At 37.3% G+C, this 16,401-nt stretch overlaps 8 protein-coding genes across 8 annotated transcripts; 2 read left to right on the forward strand and 6 right to left on the reverse strand.

Moving 5' to 3' along the window:
• Positions 1–14: 14 nt before the first annotated feature.
• On the reverse strand, positions 15–3,971 carry PRCAT00004489001 (uncharacterized protein; the record flags this gene model as incomplete). The annotated part of the gene is made up of 1 exon (XM_062954487.1): positions 15–3,971. One exon carries the CDS (start codon positions 3,969–3,971, stop codon positions 15–17), a length of 3,957 nt encoding a protein of 1,318 aa, XP_062811185.1.
• Positions 3,972–5,503: 1,532 nt separating this feature from the next.
• On the reverse strand, positions 5,504–6,112 carry RRS1 (Rrs1p; the record flags this gene model as incomplete). Its single annotated transcript, XM_062954489.1, has 1 exon — positions 5,504–6,112. The coding sequence occupies one exon, from the start codon at positions 6,110–6,112 to the stop codon at positions 5,504–5,506; it is 609 nt and encodes a 202-aa protein (XP_062811186.1).
• A 157-nt stretch (positions 6,113–6,269) lies between these two features.
• PRCAT00004492001 (ERMES complex Ca(2+)-binding regulatory GTPase) lies at positions 6,270–8,303 on the reverse strand (the record flags this gene model as incomplete). Its single annotated transcript, XM_062954490.1, has 1 exon — positions 6,270–8,303. The coding sequence occupies one exon, from the start codon at positions 8,301–8,303 to the stop codon at positions 6,270–6,272; it is 2,034 nt and encodes a 677-aa protein (XP_062811187.1).
• A 136-nt stretch (positions 8,304–8,439) lies between these two features.
• Positions 8,440–8,790, forward strand: PRCAT00004493001 (uncharacterized protein; the record flags this gene model as incomplete). Its single annotated transcript, XM_062954491.1, has 1 exon — positions 8,440–8,790. The coding sequence occupies one exon, from the start codon at positions 8,440–8,442 to the stop codon at positions 8,788–8,790; it is 351 nt and encodes a 116-aa protein (XP_062811188.1).
• Positions 8,791–8,876: 86 nt separating this feature from the next.
• Positions 8,877–11,036, reverse strand: PRT1 (translation initiation factor eIF3 subunit b; the record flags this gene model as incomplete). Its single annotated transcript, XM_062954492.1, has 1 exon — positions 8,877–11,036. The coding sequence occupies one exon, from the start codon at positions 11,034–11,036 to the stop codon at positions 8,877–8,879; it is 2,160 nt and encodes a 719-aa protein (XP_062811189.1).
• A 139-nt stretch (positions 11,037–11,175) lies between these two features.
• Positions 11,176–13,668, reverse strand: PRCAT00004495001 (uncharacterized protein; the record flags this gene model as incomplete). The annotated part of the gene is made up of 1 exon (XM_062954493.1): positions 11,176–13,668. One exon carries the CDS (start codon positions 13,666–13,668, stop codon positions 11,176–11,178), a length of 2,493 nt encoding a protein of 830 aa, XP_062811190.1.
• Positions 13,669–13,857: 189 nt separating this feature from the next.
• On the reverse strand, positions 13,858–14,690 carry PRE10 (proteasome core particle subunit alpha 7; the record flags this gene model as incomplete). The annotated part of the gene is made up of 1 exon (XM_062954494.1): positions 13,858–14,690. Exon 1 carries the CDS (start codon positions 14,542–14,544, stop codon positions 13,858–13,860), a length of 687 nt encoding a protein of 228 aa, XP_062811191.1. The 5' UTR covers positions 14,545–14,690.
• Positions 14,691–15,119: 429 nt separating this feature from the next.
• On the forward strand, positions 15,120–16,184 carry PRCAT00004498001 (palmitoyltransferase; the record flags this gene model as incomplete). Its single annotated transcript, XM_062954495.1, has 1 exon — positions 15,120–16,184. The coding sequence occupies one exon, from the start codon at positions 15,120–15,122 to the stop codon at positions 16,182–16,184; it is 1,065 nt and encodes a 354-aa protein (XP_062811192.1).
• Positions 16,185–16,401: the final 217 nt, after the last annotated feature.

Below are 16,401 nucleotides of genomic sequence, written 5' to 3' on the forward strand. Positions count from 1 at the left end.
AGTAAGATTCTTGTTCACAAGCCAGTAAATCTACCTTCAGTAGCAGCCCTTGCAAGTCTTTCTGTTGCAATACTTCTTGCTAACTTCTCTCTCTGATCCAATCTCCTTGCAACATAAGACCTTTGATCCTTAATCAAGAGTAACCTTAAAATGATATCTTCAGTTAACACCTGTGCTATGGATGGATCGTCCCTCGCTTCCTTGACTTCCTGTGCTGCCTGCGCCCTAGATTTAGCGGTGGCATTAGCTGATATAGTTTTATTACGAACTAAGCTATTTGTTTTTGATAATTTTGCCTCATTGTTACCACTAGACTCTTCGTCGAAGTTGCCCCTATCCCGCAACGATTTAATAAATGCCGGAGAAAGTCTCTCCACTTCCAGGGTCAAATAGTCCACGTCATGGTCGTAATAGACAGGGATCAACAATAAAGCTTGATATTGTTCGTTTTTAAGATCTTCAAGAGGAGGTCCATTACCATCATTGTGAAAGAAGTCGAAACACAAAAAGTTCAACCAAGAAAAAACAGTCTCTAATTCTATATTCGTCAACAGCTTTCCAAATCCAAAAATACGATTAGTATTCTTCACATTCGCCATAGCAGAAGAGACTGCACTCTGCCACCCAGTGCTTCCTTTACTACCAGACCCTCCAGAAGTTAAATGAAAAGCCTTTGCATTTGAAAGCTTTGGTAAAAGCAATTCATCTGCACTGGCTGTTATAACTGACCAAGAAGCTAGCATCACTTTAAGTAGTAATTCTTTAGATAAATATTGGGCTAGCACTTGTAAATTCATGTTCAAATAGTCATATAGAGGCATCATAGCATCATCCATTTGGTCTTGCGATGGCCTCACCATACCATTATTTCCACAAATAGACCTAAGGTTTGTTCTAGAAAAACAATAATGAATAAATCTTGAGAATTTTTCTACGATTAGCTTGATACATCTATCCTGTGACCTCTTTAATGCCCTGTGTGCTCTACCCATAACAAAAATAGCATCCACTCTTTCACTTTCTACCGCTATCTCAACTAACACTCTCCCTTGAGAATCTAAATCCAAATAGAACTCATTGGGAATACCATCATGTTTATAGTTTTTCGGATCAAGTTGAAGGAGTGATCTCCCACATAGAGAATGTGTTCCTATTTTTTCATCCCAAACAGTAACGGAAACAGTCAAAGAAGAATTCGCAGGCAAAGTTATTTCAAACTCTTCGTCCCATTCTGGATCGCTTGTGCTATTCGATGCTCTCGTTTTACCAATCGTCTTCCGAGCTTTTGTATCCACAAGAGTTACGTACGGTCGCATTCTTGAGCTTGATGTCATTCCTGTAGATTTCAAGTTCTCGGCCCTAATTAACCTCAATGAAAAGATATGGCTCAAATATTTCCGCTGACTCTCTGGATTGAAAGCGTCTACTGTATGTGATATTGTATCGGGGTCCAATACTTCTTCTAGACGATCCAAATTTTGCATCATCGCAGATAAGTTGTTCAACGCTACGCATGTTTCTGGCTTAAAATTATAGGGTTCTTCTAAATCTATCTTAGCAGATCCTTGCATATTTGATACTGCGTTTTTTACATCGTCAAACCAATTTCCAGTCTTCCGGCTTTCGGACTCTTTATCTTCTTCCTGTATTAACTTCTTCTGCTCTTCTTCATCAAGCTCATTAATTATTTTACTTGTCACAGAATTGGCATAAAATAAAGCTCCGTCAGATATACTCTTGAGCAATGACGTGTACATTCTTGCCAATTGATACTCGTCCGGCCAATTCAAATTATTCAAAATTTTCAAAAATTCTTTAATGAGAGTGAATATATCTAGTACTGATGAGCTATACTTCTTATCATCGCTCTCAAGATCTATGGCTTCATAATTATCTTTCTTAAGAGCTTCTTTAACAATTGCGCTTATTTTTTCTCCACTTTCGTTAACCCAGGCTTGTACAAAAGGAAAGAAGAACGCTTCTAGATCAAATTTGAAAATAGATCCTCGGGAAGACACTTGGTGGTAGATATAACGTATTTGGCTTAATGATTTGTATGCTTCTAAGGCATCACCGAACGGTAAAACTTGACCTTTTTTTTTAGCGTAAAGATCTATATGTTTCAAGATATTCTTTGCGTCGGCACCAAACATAGCACACATGACAGCCCCCGAGGTCCTTGGGACATCCAATACCCCCAACAATGGGTTTTTGTATCTTTTTTGAATCATTCTGATGTCGCTCACTATGTTATCAGAAATATCCAAGATATGTAAAATGCTTAATGTGTCATCTCTGGGCAAACTACTCAACAGTTCAGCATATCTAGTTTCGGAAACTCTTAATAAGGTCTTGGAGAGCCTTTTTTCCCATTTTCTCGCAATACCAGAGGCAGCAACACTCTCGAATAGTGGATCTGATTCGATATAATCTCCTAAGAAGTTTAAGAGAGGTGAGAACTTCGGTCTCACTGACTTATTGAAAATCAAAGTCAAGGATTCCCTTATCGACATTAAAACTTCTTGATAAGAATAGCTTAAGCTTTTCATCCATAAGCCTTGATCCTTCAAGGACCAATAAGACCGGTCATTCCATGATAATCCGCTCTCTTCAATTACTTTTTTGCATGAATTAAACAAAGTAGAAGAGTTATTTATATCGATGGGTCCAAGTTCTTTTAAATCTTCACTGGATCCTAGTTTATCTTTCAAGATTCCGCAAAGGTGGCCAGCAGTGAACATGGAAGTAACTCTAGTGGGAACGTCAATTCTCCAGAACTTAGCACAAATTGCCAAAAGAGAAGAGGATTGTTTTGAGAGTAAAAGTTGATCAACTAATTTCCCATCTGGTGATGTATTATCTTTCACCTCTCGGCCTAAGCAAAATTGAATCAACTTGACATAGAATTGGTTTATCTGGGAATTTCTTGGGAGGATGTAGAACTCATAACCAATGGGCAATGGCGGTAGAGGTAGCAATTTTTGACTAGCAGGCACCTTATATTTGTTAATTAGCTGCTGACACATAGATTCCTCTCTGAGTTTCCACTGTTCATATGCCTCAGTGGTACCGAAAGATTTGGGAGTAAATTGACCTAAGTCCTTGTTTAAATAGAATTGTGTCTGTTCAATGTCTTTATGCAAAGCCTTCTCTTGGGATAGTTCTTTGAATGCAAAAATGTCTCTCTGTAATTTCACTTGATCTATAGCAAATATATCTTGTATTAAGCTAACCATTGCCTGATCCATATCTGTAACTCTGAAACTGGGCTGCTGAAACTTCACCGGAGATTGAGAACCACCATGTGAGGCATATGACCCTGAATTTCCTTCGGGTGACTTCACTGATGGCTTTAACGACTCCTTATGCTCGTTGAGTTTCGCTATTATTAAGTCGCTATCTTTATCTTTCTTAATAAGACTTATTAAGATTTGCACAAATGTACCTGCCTGCTTGAACACAACATTACTTATTTGATTGCTTGGTACTGTCCCAATCTTAACTATTTCTTTATTGGCACAAGAGACAAATTTCATTACAAGATATTCCGGCTTCTTTACGCGTTGTACTTCGATTTTAAACTCAGGAGCAAGCATTTCACTGTAGAGTCGCAATAACGACCTTCTTGTTATATCATCAATATCATTACCTTTCTTTTTCATTGCTATCAAGTTGAGATGAGATTCTAGCCTTGGAATCAAATATGTAGGTAATTTAGGATCACTTGTTCCATCCTCAATTCTAGAGTTCCTATGATACTTAGATGAAGCCACACCTGAATTTGTTTGATTATTATGCTCTTGTATAATTGGGGTCCGGAATCTCGCTTCGTTTCTATACTCTATGATTAAACATTTTACCACTGCTTCATATAGTTTCTCAATATCCACGTTATCATATGAATCATCCACCAGTAATCGTGAAGCAATGCTCTGTGTCCGACTACTAGGTTCTTTTGCCTTTGCCAGCATAGTGAACTGTCTTATGAACGGTGAGTATTGTCTATTTAAGTCAGATTCAATTGTTGGACTTGCCCATATTGACAGCTAGATGGTCGAACTGTTCCAAACAAAAACTATAAAGAAAAAAACATAGAGACTGCATATACCGAGTCAAACACTAATAAGGGAACGAAGATCAAAGGATAAGAGGAAATGTAAAATGCATACAGAATTTAAGTATTTAAGAAATTTAAGAACATACAGAAGCAATGTCAATTCATAATTATACAAAATGTAGGAAGAGCATCAGAACTTTCAGTCATACTTCGTAACGTGCAATATATTTATTTAGCTTTCAGAAGAGGACTCCGATGACACTACTTCTTCCTGAGTAGCACTGCTTTTCAGTTGAATACCTCCAGTAGATTGTCCCACTTCCTCAGGCTTGAATATATGGTTACTAAGTATCTTATTCATTTCGAAAGCTCCCACAGTTTCTAAATTAGAAGTTAATATAAGAACAAACTTGTGTAAATTATGTATCATACTCACTCTTTTTGAATAGCTTCGTAAGCTTTTCATCGCAATGAATTTGTCTTTTATCATTTGGATTTTGGAGATTGTTTTCCTTGATATAAGCCCAAATCAATTTAACAACTTGTGGTCTTGAGGCTCTTTCCTGCCCAATAACATCTTGAAGTTCTGTTGAGAGTACCATTTCTCTATTAAATCCGTTGTTTGGGGCAGCACGATCGGTCGATTTAGGCTTTTTCACCTTGTTCTTTCTGGCTCGCATAATTGGTCCTCTGTCATTTGTCTTCAGCAATTTTGCAGCTAATAAAGCATCTTGGCGCTCAATTTCTGCCCTCCTTTCTTGTTCATCGACCTTTTCTTCAGCCCTTTTATCTATCATATCATAGTACCTGCCCAATATGATCTCATTAATATCTTTCTAGTGTTCGTTAGCAATTGAAAACCTTCAAATTAATTCAAGATGAGGCATAGTTAAAACATACCTTATGTGTTTGCAAGTTGACACCAAAGAGTTCTTGCAAAGCATTTCTTATCTTCTTAACAGTGATATGTTCAAGATCTGCAACACTTAGTATAGCCTATAAATAATGTTAGAATATTTCTAAAACTCAAAAGCATCAACGAACTCGTATCTGCAAAATGTAAAGAGGCTTACGTCAATTGTAGGTAGATACTGTTCAGGCTTATATTCTTCCGTCATAGTAACTAAACTTCATGGTATATTTGAACCTTTTTTTAATCTTTCTTGAGTCCTTGGGCCTCTGAGTATGAAGAAAACAGTATATACAGGATTTTATATTAAATCTAACCAGATCTATAAGAATCTACTAGGAATCTTTCAAGTAAGAGAAATACAAAAATGAAAATGGAAATGAATGATGAAGCTATGCAAATAGTGTAAATATACTGTAATATACAAATAAACGACTCAAATTTAAGAAAAATCATGATAAAGCTTCTGTTCTTTTTTTTTTTGCTAGATTCATGATAGAATTGAGACTATTCAAGTAAACGCGAATAGAATACTTCTAAGTACTGCTATTTTTCAAGTTTCTCTTATGTTGCAACTCGTTCTTCTTAACCAACTTCTTCCTTTCAGCACGACTTAAGGTTCTTGGGTCTATCAACTCGTTCTCTGTCTCTTTAACATTGTCATTGAGCTCAACTAGCCATTGATCATCCAAATCTTTATTTTTACCCTTATATCCCCATTTAGGTACCCATTCTCCAGTTTCTTCATCATACACCATTTTACCATCCTTTGCTTTAGACTTGATGCCCTTTCTTGCTGCAAATTGTTCCCACTTAGTTGGTGGCTTCGGCTTAGGAATTGCCTTTTCTCTTGGTAATGGGGTAGTTGGTTCTGGAAGTTGTATCAAAGTCATTGTAGAATTCTGACCCGTTGACGAGCCTTGTGTATCAGTAGTGGTCTTGAGCGGTAAAGATAATATCTGGTTTATTAAAAGTTGAACATTGTCTCTAGTGACGGATGTCAAATACGTTTCACGTTGATTTTCATTCTGCAATTTATCGTTCTCCAATGGGTTAGGATCGAAGGTGGCCAAATTACCTAAATCATAGGAAATTGGAATAGGCTTATCCACTGTTACAGGCTTGAATTGGTCCTTTTCTGACATGGTTTCTTAGAGCTCGTATTTATGAAAAAAACTGATATTTCAAGACAAAAATATAGAACCGATGAGCTTCTTCTCAATAAACGAAATTGGAAAAAAAAAAAAAAAAAAATTTTAATTTGATTGTCTTTGTGTTTGAGATAATTCTAATTATGCTAAATCATGCTTTAGAACTTTGAAGAGAACTCTTCCATATCCAAACAGATACTAATGTCATCACGGTAATAACGCTACTGGCAACCATTATATGCTTCATCTTGTCGTTATTGTCTTCCGGTTCTGTTTCCAAACCAGGTGTAAACTGACTAGGCGTTTTCGCAGCATCTACTAACTGTATAAATAATTCGTTCAAAGATGTCGCCCATGCTGATGATATGTGAAGCGGAGAGCTGAGAAACAATGCTCTTGTATAGTTCTCTGGTTGCATGTCAGATCTTTGTTGCTGCTTGTCAAGATCTGCTTTAAGTGCTACGAAAACAGCAGGCAATTCATCTAAAGTTTGGGAATACTTTTCTCTAAGGTCCACTAAATACTGAAAAGAATCAGGATCTGATGAATCATATGCATAACAGATCACATCACATTTATCAAGTCTCTTTTTATTTTCTAGGACTGCAGGCTCCAATTCCCCTAAATCTTCTAATATGAGATAACATTGCTTCCCTCCCCTGAGTTCTATGTCTTTCACGCATAACATAGGTCTTATTGTTGGAGAGTATATTTCACTATATGTTCCCCTCAAGAACAGCTCCAATAGTGAGCTCTTCCCAGCTTTCGGAGCACCTAAAACAAAGCAGCTAAACACATTTCTATCACTCACAGACTGCCGATAAAACTTGCCTTGCTTTTGCCTTCGTTTTCTTGGTCTTGTTATTTTTAATGCTTTAATGGAGCTACTTTCATCGAAGCCCAAATAAGCCAAATACTCGAGAGTAGTGGTATATTCGAGGTATGTTGTAAGATTCCATTGAGCTAACCAGCCTTGTAACGAGACGTAACCCTCTTCGTTGCACACAATTGAAGACGGGAACTGAAACTCCTGCCATAACTTTGGTATTCCTGGTGTCGGAAGAAATAAAGTCTCAAGTTCTCTATCATTAAGACCTCCGTCATTATCCTTGTCAAACTTGATGAATAAATCCACAAGGAATCGGTAACCGGTAGGACTTAATTCAACATTAGAGTTTGGATTTACTTCCAAATAAGGATATAAGAACTTATCGTTCAATGATAAAGAGTTGGTGTAGTGAAATGCCCTTAGTATGCACCATATCGTTTCGTGTCTGCCCTTTTCAGCATACATCTTATTTAAGAGGATAAATCCGTCTTCTGATAATGCTGAGCTTGATTCATTGTTTTGTGGGTAAATGATTTTATCCACAGATCTTAAAATTTCATCAAAATCATCGTGTGACATCTTTTCACCGAAGCACTTCAGATGTAAGTCAGCAATCTCTTCATAGTTTAAATAACCATCTTGGTCTTGGTCACAAAGAAAGAATACCCGCTTCAAAGCAGCAACTGCAGCAGGCTTTAAGTTACCTTCCTTCGCATCAAAGATGGGCGACAAGGGATGGGTAACCGCCCTTTGACATAAATAAAACGCTTCAACGACGTTATCTAAAGTTTTTGCGCTGCATCTTACACATGCTTCAATTTCCTTGAACTCATTTATCAATGGTACAAACTCGTCAGAGTTTTGAGTCTTCAAGGGAACGTCTGTGGTTAATAAGTCAGATTTATTTGCACATAGTACAATTGGCAAATTGACACCCATTGACCTAAATGTAGGCATCCAGTATAAAGAAATCCTCTCGTAAGTATAGTGGTCTGAGTAAATGAGCCATATAACATCCGCTCTTTTCAACTCTTTGTGAACTGAAACAACATCTGATGAGTTCGTATCAATAATAACAGTAGTATGAGGAATGTCTTTTGGGATCTTAGAGCTGCCAGTAGTCTTAAACTTCTTCTTATCCTTTGAATCGCTGTTTTTCAAATGAGATTGCATTTCGCTGCTTAATTGCGTATATTCCCCCACACTATTCATGTAATCGTCCTTTGATATTGTGATTGGAGGCAAAACATTTTGAACGTTAGGGATATATGACAGCCTTATTAAAGACGTTATTAGTGTGGATTTCCCAACCGAGTCATCGCCACAAACAACCACTCTCAATGAATCCTGTGACATTTATCTGTTGATCATCTGAAAAAAAGAGGATTTATAGTAGTGTTTATTACATCGCGATTATAGCTCGAATCAAATCGCCTAAAATTTTAGTTACTCATCAAACAAAAGTATACCCAGAAATATTCAAAAGAACAAAATGTACGCCTTGAGGTCTTTATCGTTATCTACAAAGGGGCCCAAGATATCCAATATAAGCAGCTATATCAGTAAGCGTCCATTTTTACGCCAATTCTCTAATAATAAAATCTTACTAATGGATGACTATGAGAAGAAAATTTTTGACATTCTAAAGAACAAATTCGAGCCTGTTAATCTTGAAGTTAAGGACGTATCTGGAGGGTGTGGTTCTATGTTTTCGATTGTGGTTGAAAGTGGTAAATTTAAGGGACTTCCTATGATCAAGCAACATCGATTAGTGAATGAAGTCTTGAAAGACGAAATTTCTCAATGGCATGGTTTACAATTAAAGACCAAAGCAGTCAAGTAATTGAAACCGACTACAATTTTGTATCCTTGCTTGTATATAATATAACTATGTAACTATAGTAAATCAAGTGTTATAGAAAGATGACTTTAGTCAACAATTTCTTCCTTTTCATCAATGATCTCCTCCTTAATTTCCTCTATAGTTTCAGCTTGAACGTCTTTCCTCTCTACACGCATTCCAGAATGCTGGGCTCTATATGCTCTCCATTCTTCTAAAGCTCTACGACGAGCCAAGATAGCTTCTCTAGTAGCTGCATCAGCTTCCATAGCATCACTTTCCTCAAATTGAACACTATAATCACGCAAGTTCTTTCTAACTTTCTTTCTATCAGCTGCGTTCAATAAAGTACGTGGTCTTGGCCTCCATATAAATTCTTTGAAATGATCGATTGTCTCATCCCTAAGCAAGTTACCGGTAAATTCATATAATTTATAACCATTCTCAATGCTATGTAACCAAATAGAAGACCAAGCAGTAACAAACCTCCCCGATGGGTCCCAGGCAATATTGGTCATGCCAGCATACTTATCAGTCTTCATCAATTTAACATTATCGTGATTGGATTTTTTGCCACTAGCAGAAGGCCCATCTTCTTCGTATGAAGTATCATAAAATTCAATTTCACCACTAGTTTTGGAAATGGTAGCAATGACAACGAATCTTCCTTTTGGAGACCAGAAAACAGTGTTAGAGTGTTTGTCAGGGATAACTTTGAATGGTTGATAATTAGAAGAAGTAATCTTGCCCTTTGACGTCAAATTAGGAGCGTAAAAGGATATAGTATTTTTTGGAATTGCTGGATTATTGTTTCCATCGTCCAAACTGGAAATTGTGACAAACCTCTCAGACCGGGGTTCCCAAGCAAAGTTGACAACAACGTCTTTTAATTCTAGTTTCTCGACGGGAATATCCTTCTCCGTAACTTTAAAGAAATCAATATTTGAGAAAACCGTTTTACCTGATTTGGTGTGACGATCAACCTTGACAGCTAAAAACTTACCTTCATCTTGCCAGTGCATTTTACAGTCGCTAACCTGGAACAAGTTAATAGTTCTAAGAACTTGCCTAGTAGGAATCTGCATAATTGCAACCCTAGCAGTTTGATTAGAGCTTTCGGGAGTCCAGTAAGAAAGTACATGGTCACCAGTTGGATTCTTTGAACCAGATAAATGGATAGGAACGGGTGCCCATTCAAAATCCATTATATCGTCGATCTTAACAAGCTTTTTGTCCAATAACTGGAAACTAGGAGTTTCATATATAGCAATAGCACCAGGTCCTTGACGAGCACAGTATTTATCATCATATGACCATTTTACCAATGGCCATGGCATCTCCTTTTGGCCCTCCAAATGGGGGGGCAAAGCGAAAGTCCTTGCTGGATCTCCGGTGGCCAAGTCCCAAATTACTAATTTATGGCCCTTACTTTCTGGTCCAAATGGGAAGTTTGCACGTTCAGCGATAGTATCTGGCATCGTAATCGGAAGAGGGGATAAAGTTACCATATACTTTTCGTTTGGAGAAAAGTCTATAAGCCTCACTTGATTATGAATAAACTTGCTGATGCTTTCAAAATCCTTACCTCCCCAAGATTGCACACCTTGTGGATGAATAGAGAAAAGGTAAGAACCTTTAGGAGAGAACTTTGCGTACTTTGAAGTGAAGCCCTTTCTTGGTTCAATAACAGCCTCCGGTTCGTTCTTTTTCTTATTGTAATAAACACCAACTGTTTCAGAAAAGTGAAGAGCCATTTCATCTCTTCCTTGCTCATCCTGTAACCAAGAATTCAAATACCCGTGGCTCTTGAACGGAGGGATCTCTGGTTCCACAAATTCTGTCGAGATATTTCCTTCGGTTCCATATTTTTCAATATCAGTTAATCTATTCACTAATAACCTATGTTTTTGGTCCAATTTCTTACCATTCAATTGCTTGATAGCAGCCTCAGCCATATCAGTAGTCTTAAATTGAACGAATAAGTAACCCTTAGATTTTCCACCTTCCAAAGGCATGTAAATTCCTTCGTCACCTTCAACAACCTCACCTACAGTGCTGAACAACTTTCTTAATACTTTAGTTAAAATAGGAATTTTTGCTTCTGGCGCTATTGGCGCGCCGTCAACAACAACATAGTTATCGACTCCAAAATCTGGTTTAACAGTATACTTTTCCTCCAAATCTGAAAAGTCGATATCATCGAGCCTGATCTCTTGTTCAAGATCCTCTATGTCCTGGTTTCTAGACATATCTGTACACTTGTTTCAGGTTCTTTACGAAGAAATTTATGAGGTTAAAAATGCTGAAAAATTTTTGAGAAATGCCAATATTCTCACCTTTTACATTTTGTGTAACTATACATATTTATACAAGAAAAGCTACTAGAGATCAAGAGGTATGAAGTTGGGATCGTAATCGTAAATTCTCTTGTTCCAACTCTTTCAACCTAATACGTGCTTCATTATTCTCATAAACTCTAGCCTCTCTTTCTGATTTCCATCTTTTGGAAAGCTCTTCAATTCTCAATTTGGCTACCGGTGAACTAGTATTACCTGAATCATCCACAGACTGATTATCAAACTCTTGCATGCTAAGCTGATTGGACAAGGATTCATTGACAGCATTGAGGTCATCAATGCGTTTATGCAATTTTGATATATATGTGCTATGCTGAGTATTAGTGTCATTTTCCTTCAATAGTAGTTTGACATGATCGTTAACAATAATATCAACGGCTCTACTGAAGTATTCAAAAACAGATTTATGATACTCCATTGTTACGGCACTCCAATCTGTTCCTGAACTGATTGGTTTGTTCTTTTTTAATCTCTGCCGTAATACCTCGATCTTTCTAGTTGGTTCTTTCAAGGAGATGTCATCCGCTATCTTATTGAAAGAGCTTAAGAACTTCTGAAACTCGCATACATCAAATAATAAGAACTCTCGTAACTGAGCTTCCAAAGGCAGGTCTGAATTTCTATTGTTATCTTGATTGTTGTTTGCAGCTATGACTAAAGAAGTAATTTTGTCAGTCAAACTCCCGATTGTTGACTGTAAAGAGACTTTCTCATTGGTGAGAGCTTCAATACTATATGAAAGCTTTATTTTCTCAGCTTTCAATTTTCTCTGAACTTCAATGGAACGTTCCAAGTCATCTTTTAACCTATTCAATTCTACTTGATTCGCCTTTAAGCTTTTAATTTCAAGTCTCCTATTATCTAATTTCTTCAGGAGCTCTTCTATTGTTTTAGATGATTCATTCTTTGATCTGAGATATTCCTGGGTTAGTTCGCCGAGATCGTCATTCAATTGCCTAAAGTCTCTTTTCCACTGTACTGATTGCTTCTGTATCTCGGACTCTGCCAGACTTCTAGAGTCATTTAAAAGTTTGGCAATGGTTTCATTGATACTGTCATTCTCATCTTGTTTTTGGAGAGATAATTCCTTTTGAAGGTCACTGATTGTAGCTTCATATTCCCGAAGTTTGTTCTCCATTTTCTGTTTCAGTTCGTCTTCATTTCCTATAATTTTTTTATCTGGAGAATTTTCCACTGTGCTGCAAAGCTCATTATATTTCTTCAATAAATCCTGATATTGTTCCTTAAAATGTTTTGACTCCTGTAGTTCTGTCCTGAGTTCAGCTTCAGCTTCAGATGTTTTAAGTTGATATTCTGAATGTTGACTCTGAAGGTCTTGCAATGCCTTCATCAAACTGGTTATACTCTCATTATCCGCAGAAGACGTGGCATGATGACTGTCTCGGTTAGACGAGGGCGGCGAAGGGTAGTTTTTCTGATAAGACAGTTCAGCCCTTTTGCTCAATTCCGTCCTAACTGATTGAATTTTCAGGTCAAGGGGTTTCTTGGAATACTCAACAAAAACAGCTATATCAGGTTTAGGATTACGATCTCTTTCGTTGCCGGAAATTAGAATAAGGAAAACCTCATCCACTATTTTAGAACACGATTCAATATAACTACGTTGCTCCTCCAACTGACATGACTTTTCTTTTAACTGCTTTTCAAACTGTTCTAAATTCTCATATAAGTCTTGATTGAGTTGGTAAATCAGATCATATGTTTCAGCGAGATTGTTGTAGTCCAGTTCCAACTTTACTAATTCGGTTCGTGCCAAAGCTTGAGGAGCGATTTCATTAAAATTACTTTGGAAGTCAGTTAACTCACTTAAGCTGAAAGAGCTAGTTGTGCCGGATGAATCATTTCTAGCTTTATCAATTAGACTTTGGAGAAATTGGCGGAAAAACTTGACCTGAATTTTATAACCAGTGATTTGTTTATTAAGTTCATCTACACGGGATGAACTTGATATTGCATCTTGCGTCAAGAAACGTGGAATCATATCAGTCTTGACATAAGAATCGTTCTTAGTATATTCCTTCTGAGAAAAAGCAGAATGTGGAGGCCTGAACATATCTACAGAAGAGGTTCTTAGGTTACTCCACGTATTCCTCAGACGACTTTTTCTTGATGCGCTCGGAATGATATCATCTGAATCATCAAGATCAAAATCCAGATCAAGTTGGGCCCTCGTATCATTTATTCGAGTGGAATCTAATCTAGAAATATTAGGACTTTCAATACGTAAACCATCAAGCCCATCAACAACAGAATCAATTTCCTGTTTATCATCAAGATCAGAGTACTCATCTCTTGTCGTAATTCGTGACATCATCAATTCCTCCGGATTAGATATGAATGGACTAGATGCGGTTGAACTTGAGTCTTCTAATGCTGTGTGTTGTCTCGCAGGTGTCTTTAGTGATCTCATCATTTGTCCAGATTGATCAACACTATGAACTTCAGTCCCTTCCAAAGATATATCAGAGTCATTCAAAGCATTGCCTGTTGGATTTGGCAACATATTATGCCCTGATCGCACTTACGAAAATATTTGTAATATATTTGTATGAGTTTATTATGTGTTTACGTCTAGAGACTTGTTTCAAAATATCGATTTGCGCGTCAAAACTATTTTTTGATGTGAAGTGAGAATCTAATTTCTATATTAAGTAATCAAAGTATCAATCTTTGTGCTAGTTAAGATCCAATTTTAATCCTCCATTTCCTGATCGTCGTCATCTTCATCTTCATCGTCTTCTGCAAGTCGTCTAGCTTCTTGAACTAAGGATTCAGGAACGAAGTCATGCCTACCATCAGTTTCATCTTTCGACACCCATGAAATCTCTAATTCGTAGTCCTTGTCCTTGTTATCTTCATGGGCTAAATGAATGACTTTTGCGGCGACATTCACAGCCTCTCTTACCGTAATCTCTTCATAGTTTAACTTCTCTAATTCTGATTTTGCGATCTGCCTGCCTTTACCTGTGGCAGCACCAGAGTACCCCCAAGATGTTCCACTTGGTTCAATCATATACAAATGAGGACCATTATCATCAATTCCTCCAACTATGGAAACAATACCAAACGGTCTCACTGAGTTATAGCAAGTGTAGTTCTGAACATAAATACCCAACCTATCCATCAAATGTGGGACTGTTATCGGAGTTTTATATATAGACTTGAAAGACTTTGCTTCATCTCTTCCTCTATTTACAAAATGGCGACCATCAGGTAAAAGCCCAGAATATGCTACACCAATGTGTCTGTCGATTGTTTGAATTCTTTTATTTTTTCCTGGAACCAACAACTTCGAATTTATGATCTTCTCAACTGCCAAAACTATTCCATCCTTGCATTTAATTCCAATTGAGGTACCACCATTCTCCACTGCCTTCATAGCATACTCAACCTGAAAATTTCTACCATCTAAAAGGTGTTAGTAGCAGGAAACTTTAGAAACTTGTAGTTATTCTGATTCAAGTTAAATACATACCTGGTGAAAAAACACTGTTGGATAAATCATATCCCGTTCCAATTGAAGTCTAATCTGTTAGTAATTTACATATAGACAATGATGAATATATAGACACTTACCATTTTAAATGAAAGTAATTCGTTTCAATTACTTACAAACACCTTGTGCTATAAACTACGAAATTTGAATTGCCACCGCATTAAGAGACTTTAATCTAAGTTTTGTGTAATTATCAACACAGTATATCTCATCGATAGGAAACATATAAAGTGATAATATTATAGAACAGGAATTGCTATGGTCGTTCAGCTTAAATGGCCAATACTTGGGATAGTGGTAAGCAGAATGAAAGCAGCATAATACTAAAAGATTGAAAATACTAATGTATCTAGGTTCCGTCCCTTTTGATATCTACAATAGGGTACGGTACTCAATTCTTTGTCTTGAGACACCATGCAACGATTCAAAAGCTGTTATTCTATCAGGCATGCTTGGCTATGATTTGGATTTCTTATATACTAGCAATTAAAGTCGATCCAGGAAGCCCACCGAAGAATTTTCAGCCCAATCATGGAGAATGGAGAAGGTGGTGTAAAATTTGTAAAAATTACAAACCTGAAAGAACTCATCACTGCAAGACATGCAAAAAATGCGTGTTGAAAATGGATCATCATTGTCCTTGGACTTACAGCTGTGTTGGTCATCGAAATGTTCCTCATTTCATGAGATTCTTAATTTGGGTTGTGTTCACTACGGGCTACACGCTATTTGAACTAACCAAAAGAATAGTTGATTACTTTCATAATAGAGAACTTCCGTCTTATCTAATTGACAAGAAGGAAGTTGTTGCAGTGTTAGTGTTATGGCCCCTTGATTTCTTCGTGTTTTTAACTATAACATTACTTTTGATAAGATGCTTGATCAATCTTGTCTTTAGAGGAATGACGCAGATAGAAGTATGGGAGAAAGAGCGCCTCGAGTCTCAATTTCATACTACTAGGTTCTGGATTCGATTACGGAGAAATTACTTCAAAGTACATGGCAAACATATGCCAAAACTTACATCATGGACCGCTGGTACAAACTACGTAGAGTTAGACAACATCTCTTCTGACGAAGAAACAAATAATGATATCCAAGATGACATTGACGTTGAGAGCTCCAGCGATGTGGTTCCGGATAATTTTACTATAGACGACATTGTTTTTCCATACGATAATGGAATATGGTCGAATGTAGTTTCTGCATGTGGATACCCTTGGATGTGGCTCCTTCCTTGGGGAGGGCCAAGAACGAGTGGTTATCATTTCATAAAAAACGATCAGCTTGAAGATCAACTTGACCTTCCCTGGCCTCCAGATGGGGGAGATCAGGGAGAAGTCGAAGAGCAAAGCTCATCCGCTCAGCCAGGAAACTACAGGGATAAGAGGTCTAGGCTAAAACGAACTGAATGGTTCAATGACATGGGTGAGTCTCTAGCTGACTTTGGGGTAGATTTGGATGCGGAGGATGAAGACAACGATGATATTGTTCAGCCCTCCAGATCCAGATCCAGCTCTTAAAAACCTACGTATTTATGTTTCTTTCACTTCAACATGCATATTCTAGTAAGGACCAGTTCTGTTATCAAAATGTAGTTCGTTGACCTAATCGGTTTACAGGCTGAGGTGATCTGAAATCGTGGCAGTAGAATCATAGCACGTGCGAAGTGGTGATTCTGGATGAATTTTCACTATTGACCCCAAAAAAGCCTATAAACTGTAGCTTTGCCCATCAATT

The sequence above is a fragment of the Priceomyces carsonii genome (genome assembly GCF_900007245.1).
Source record: "Priceomyces carsonii strain CBS4050 genome assembly, scaffold: Debaryomyces_carsonii_scaffold_5, whole genome shotgun sequence".
Lineage (NCBI taxonomy): Eukaryota > Fungi > Ascomycota > Pichiomycetes > Serinales > Debaryomycetaceae > Priceomyces > Priceomyces carsonii.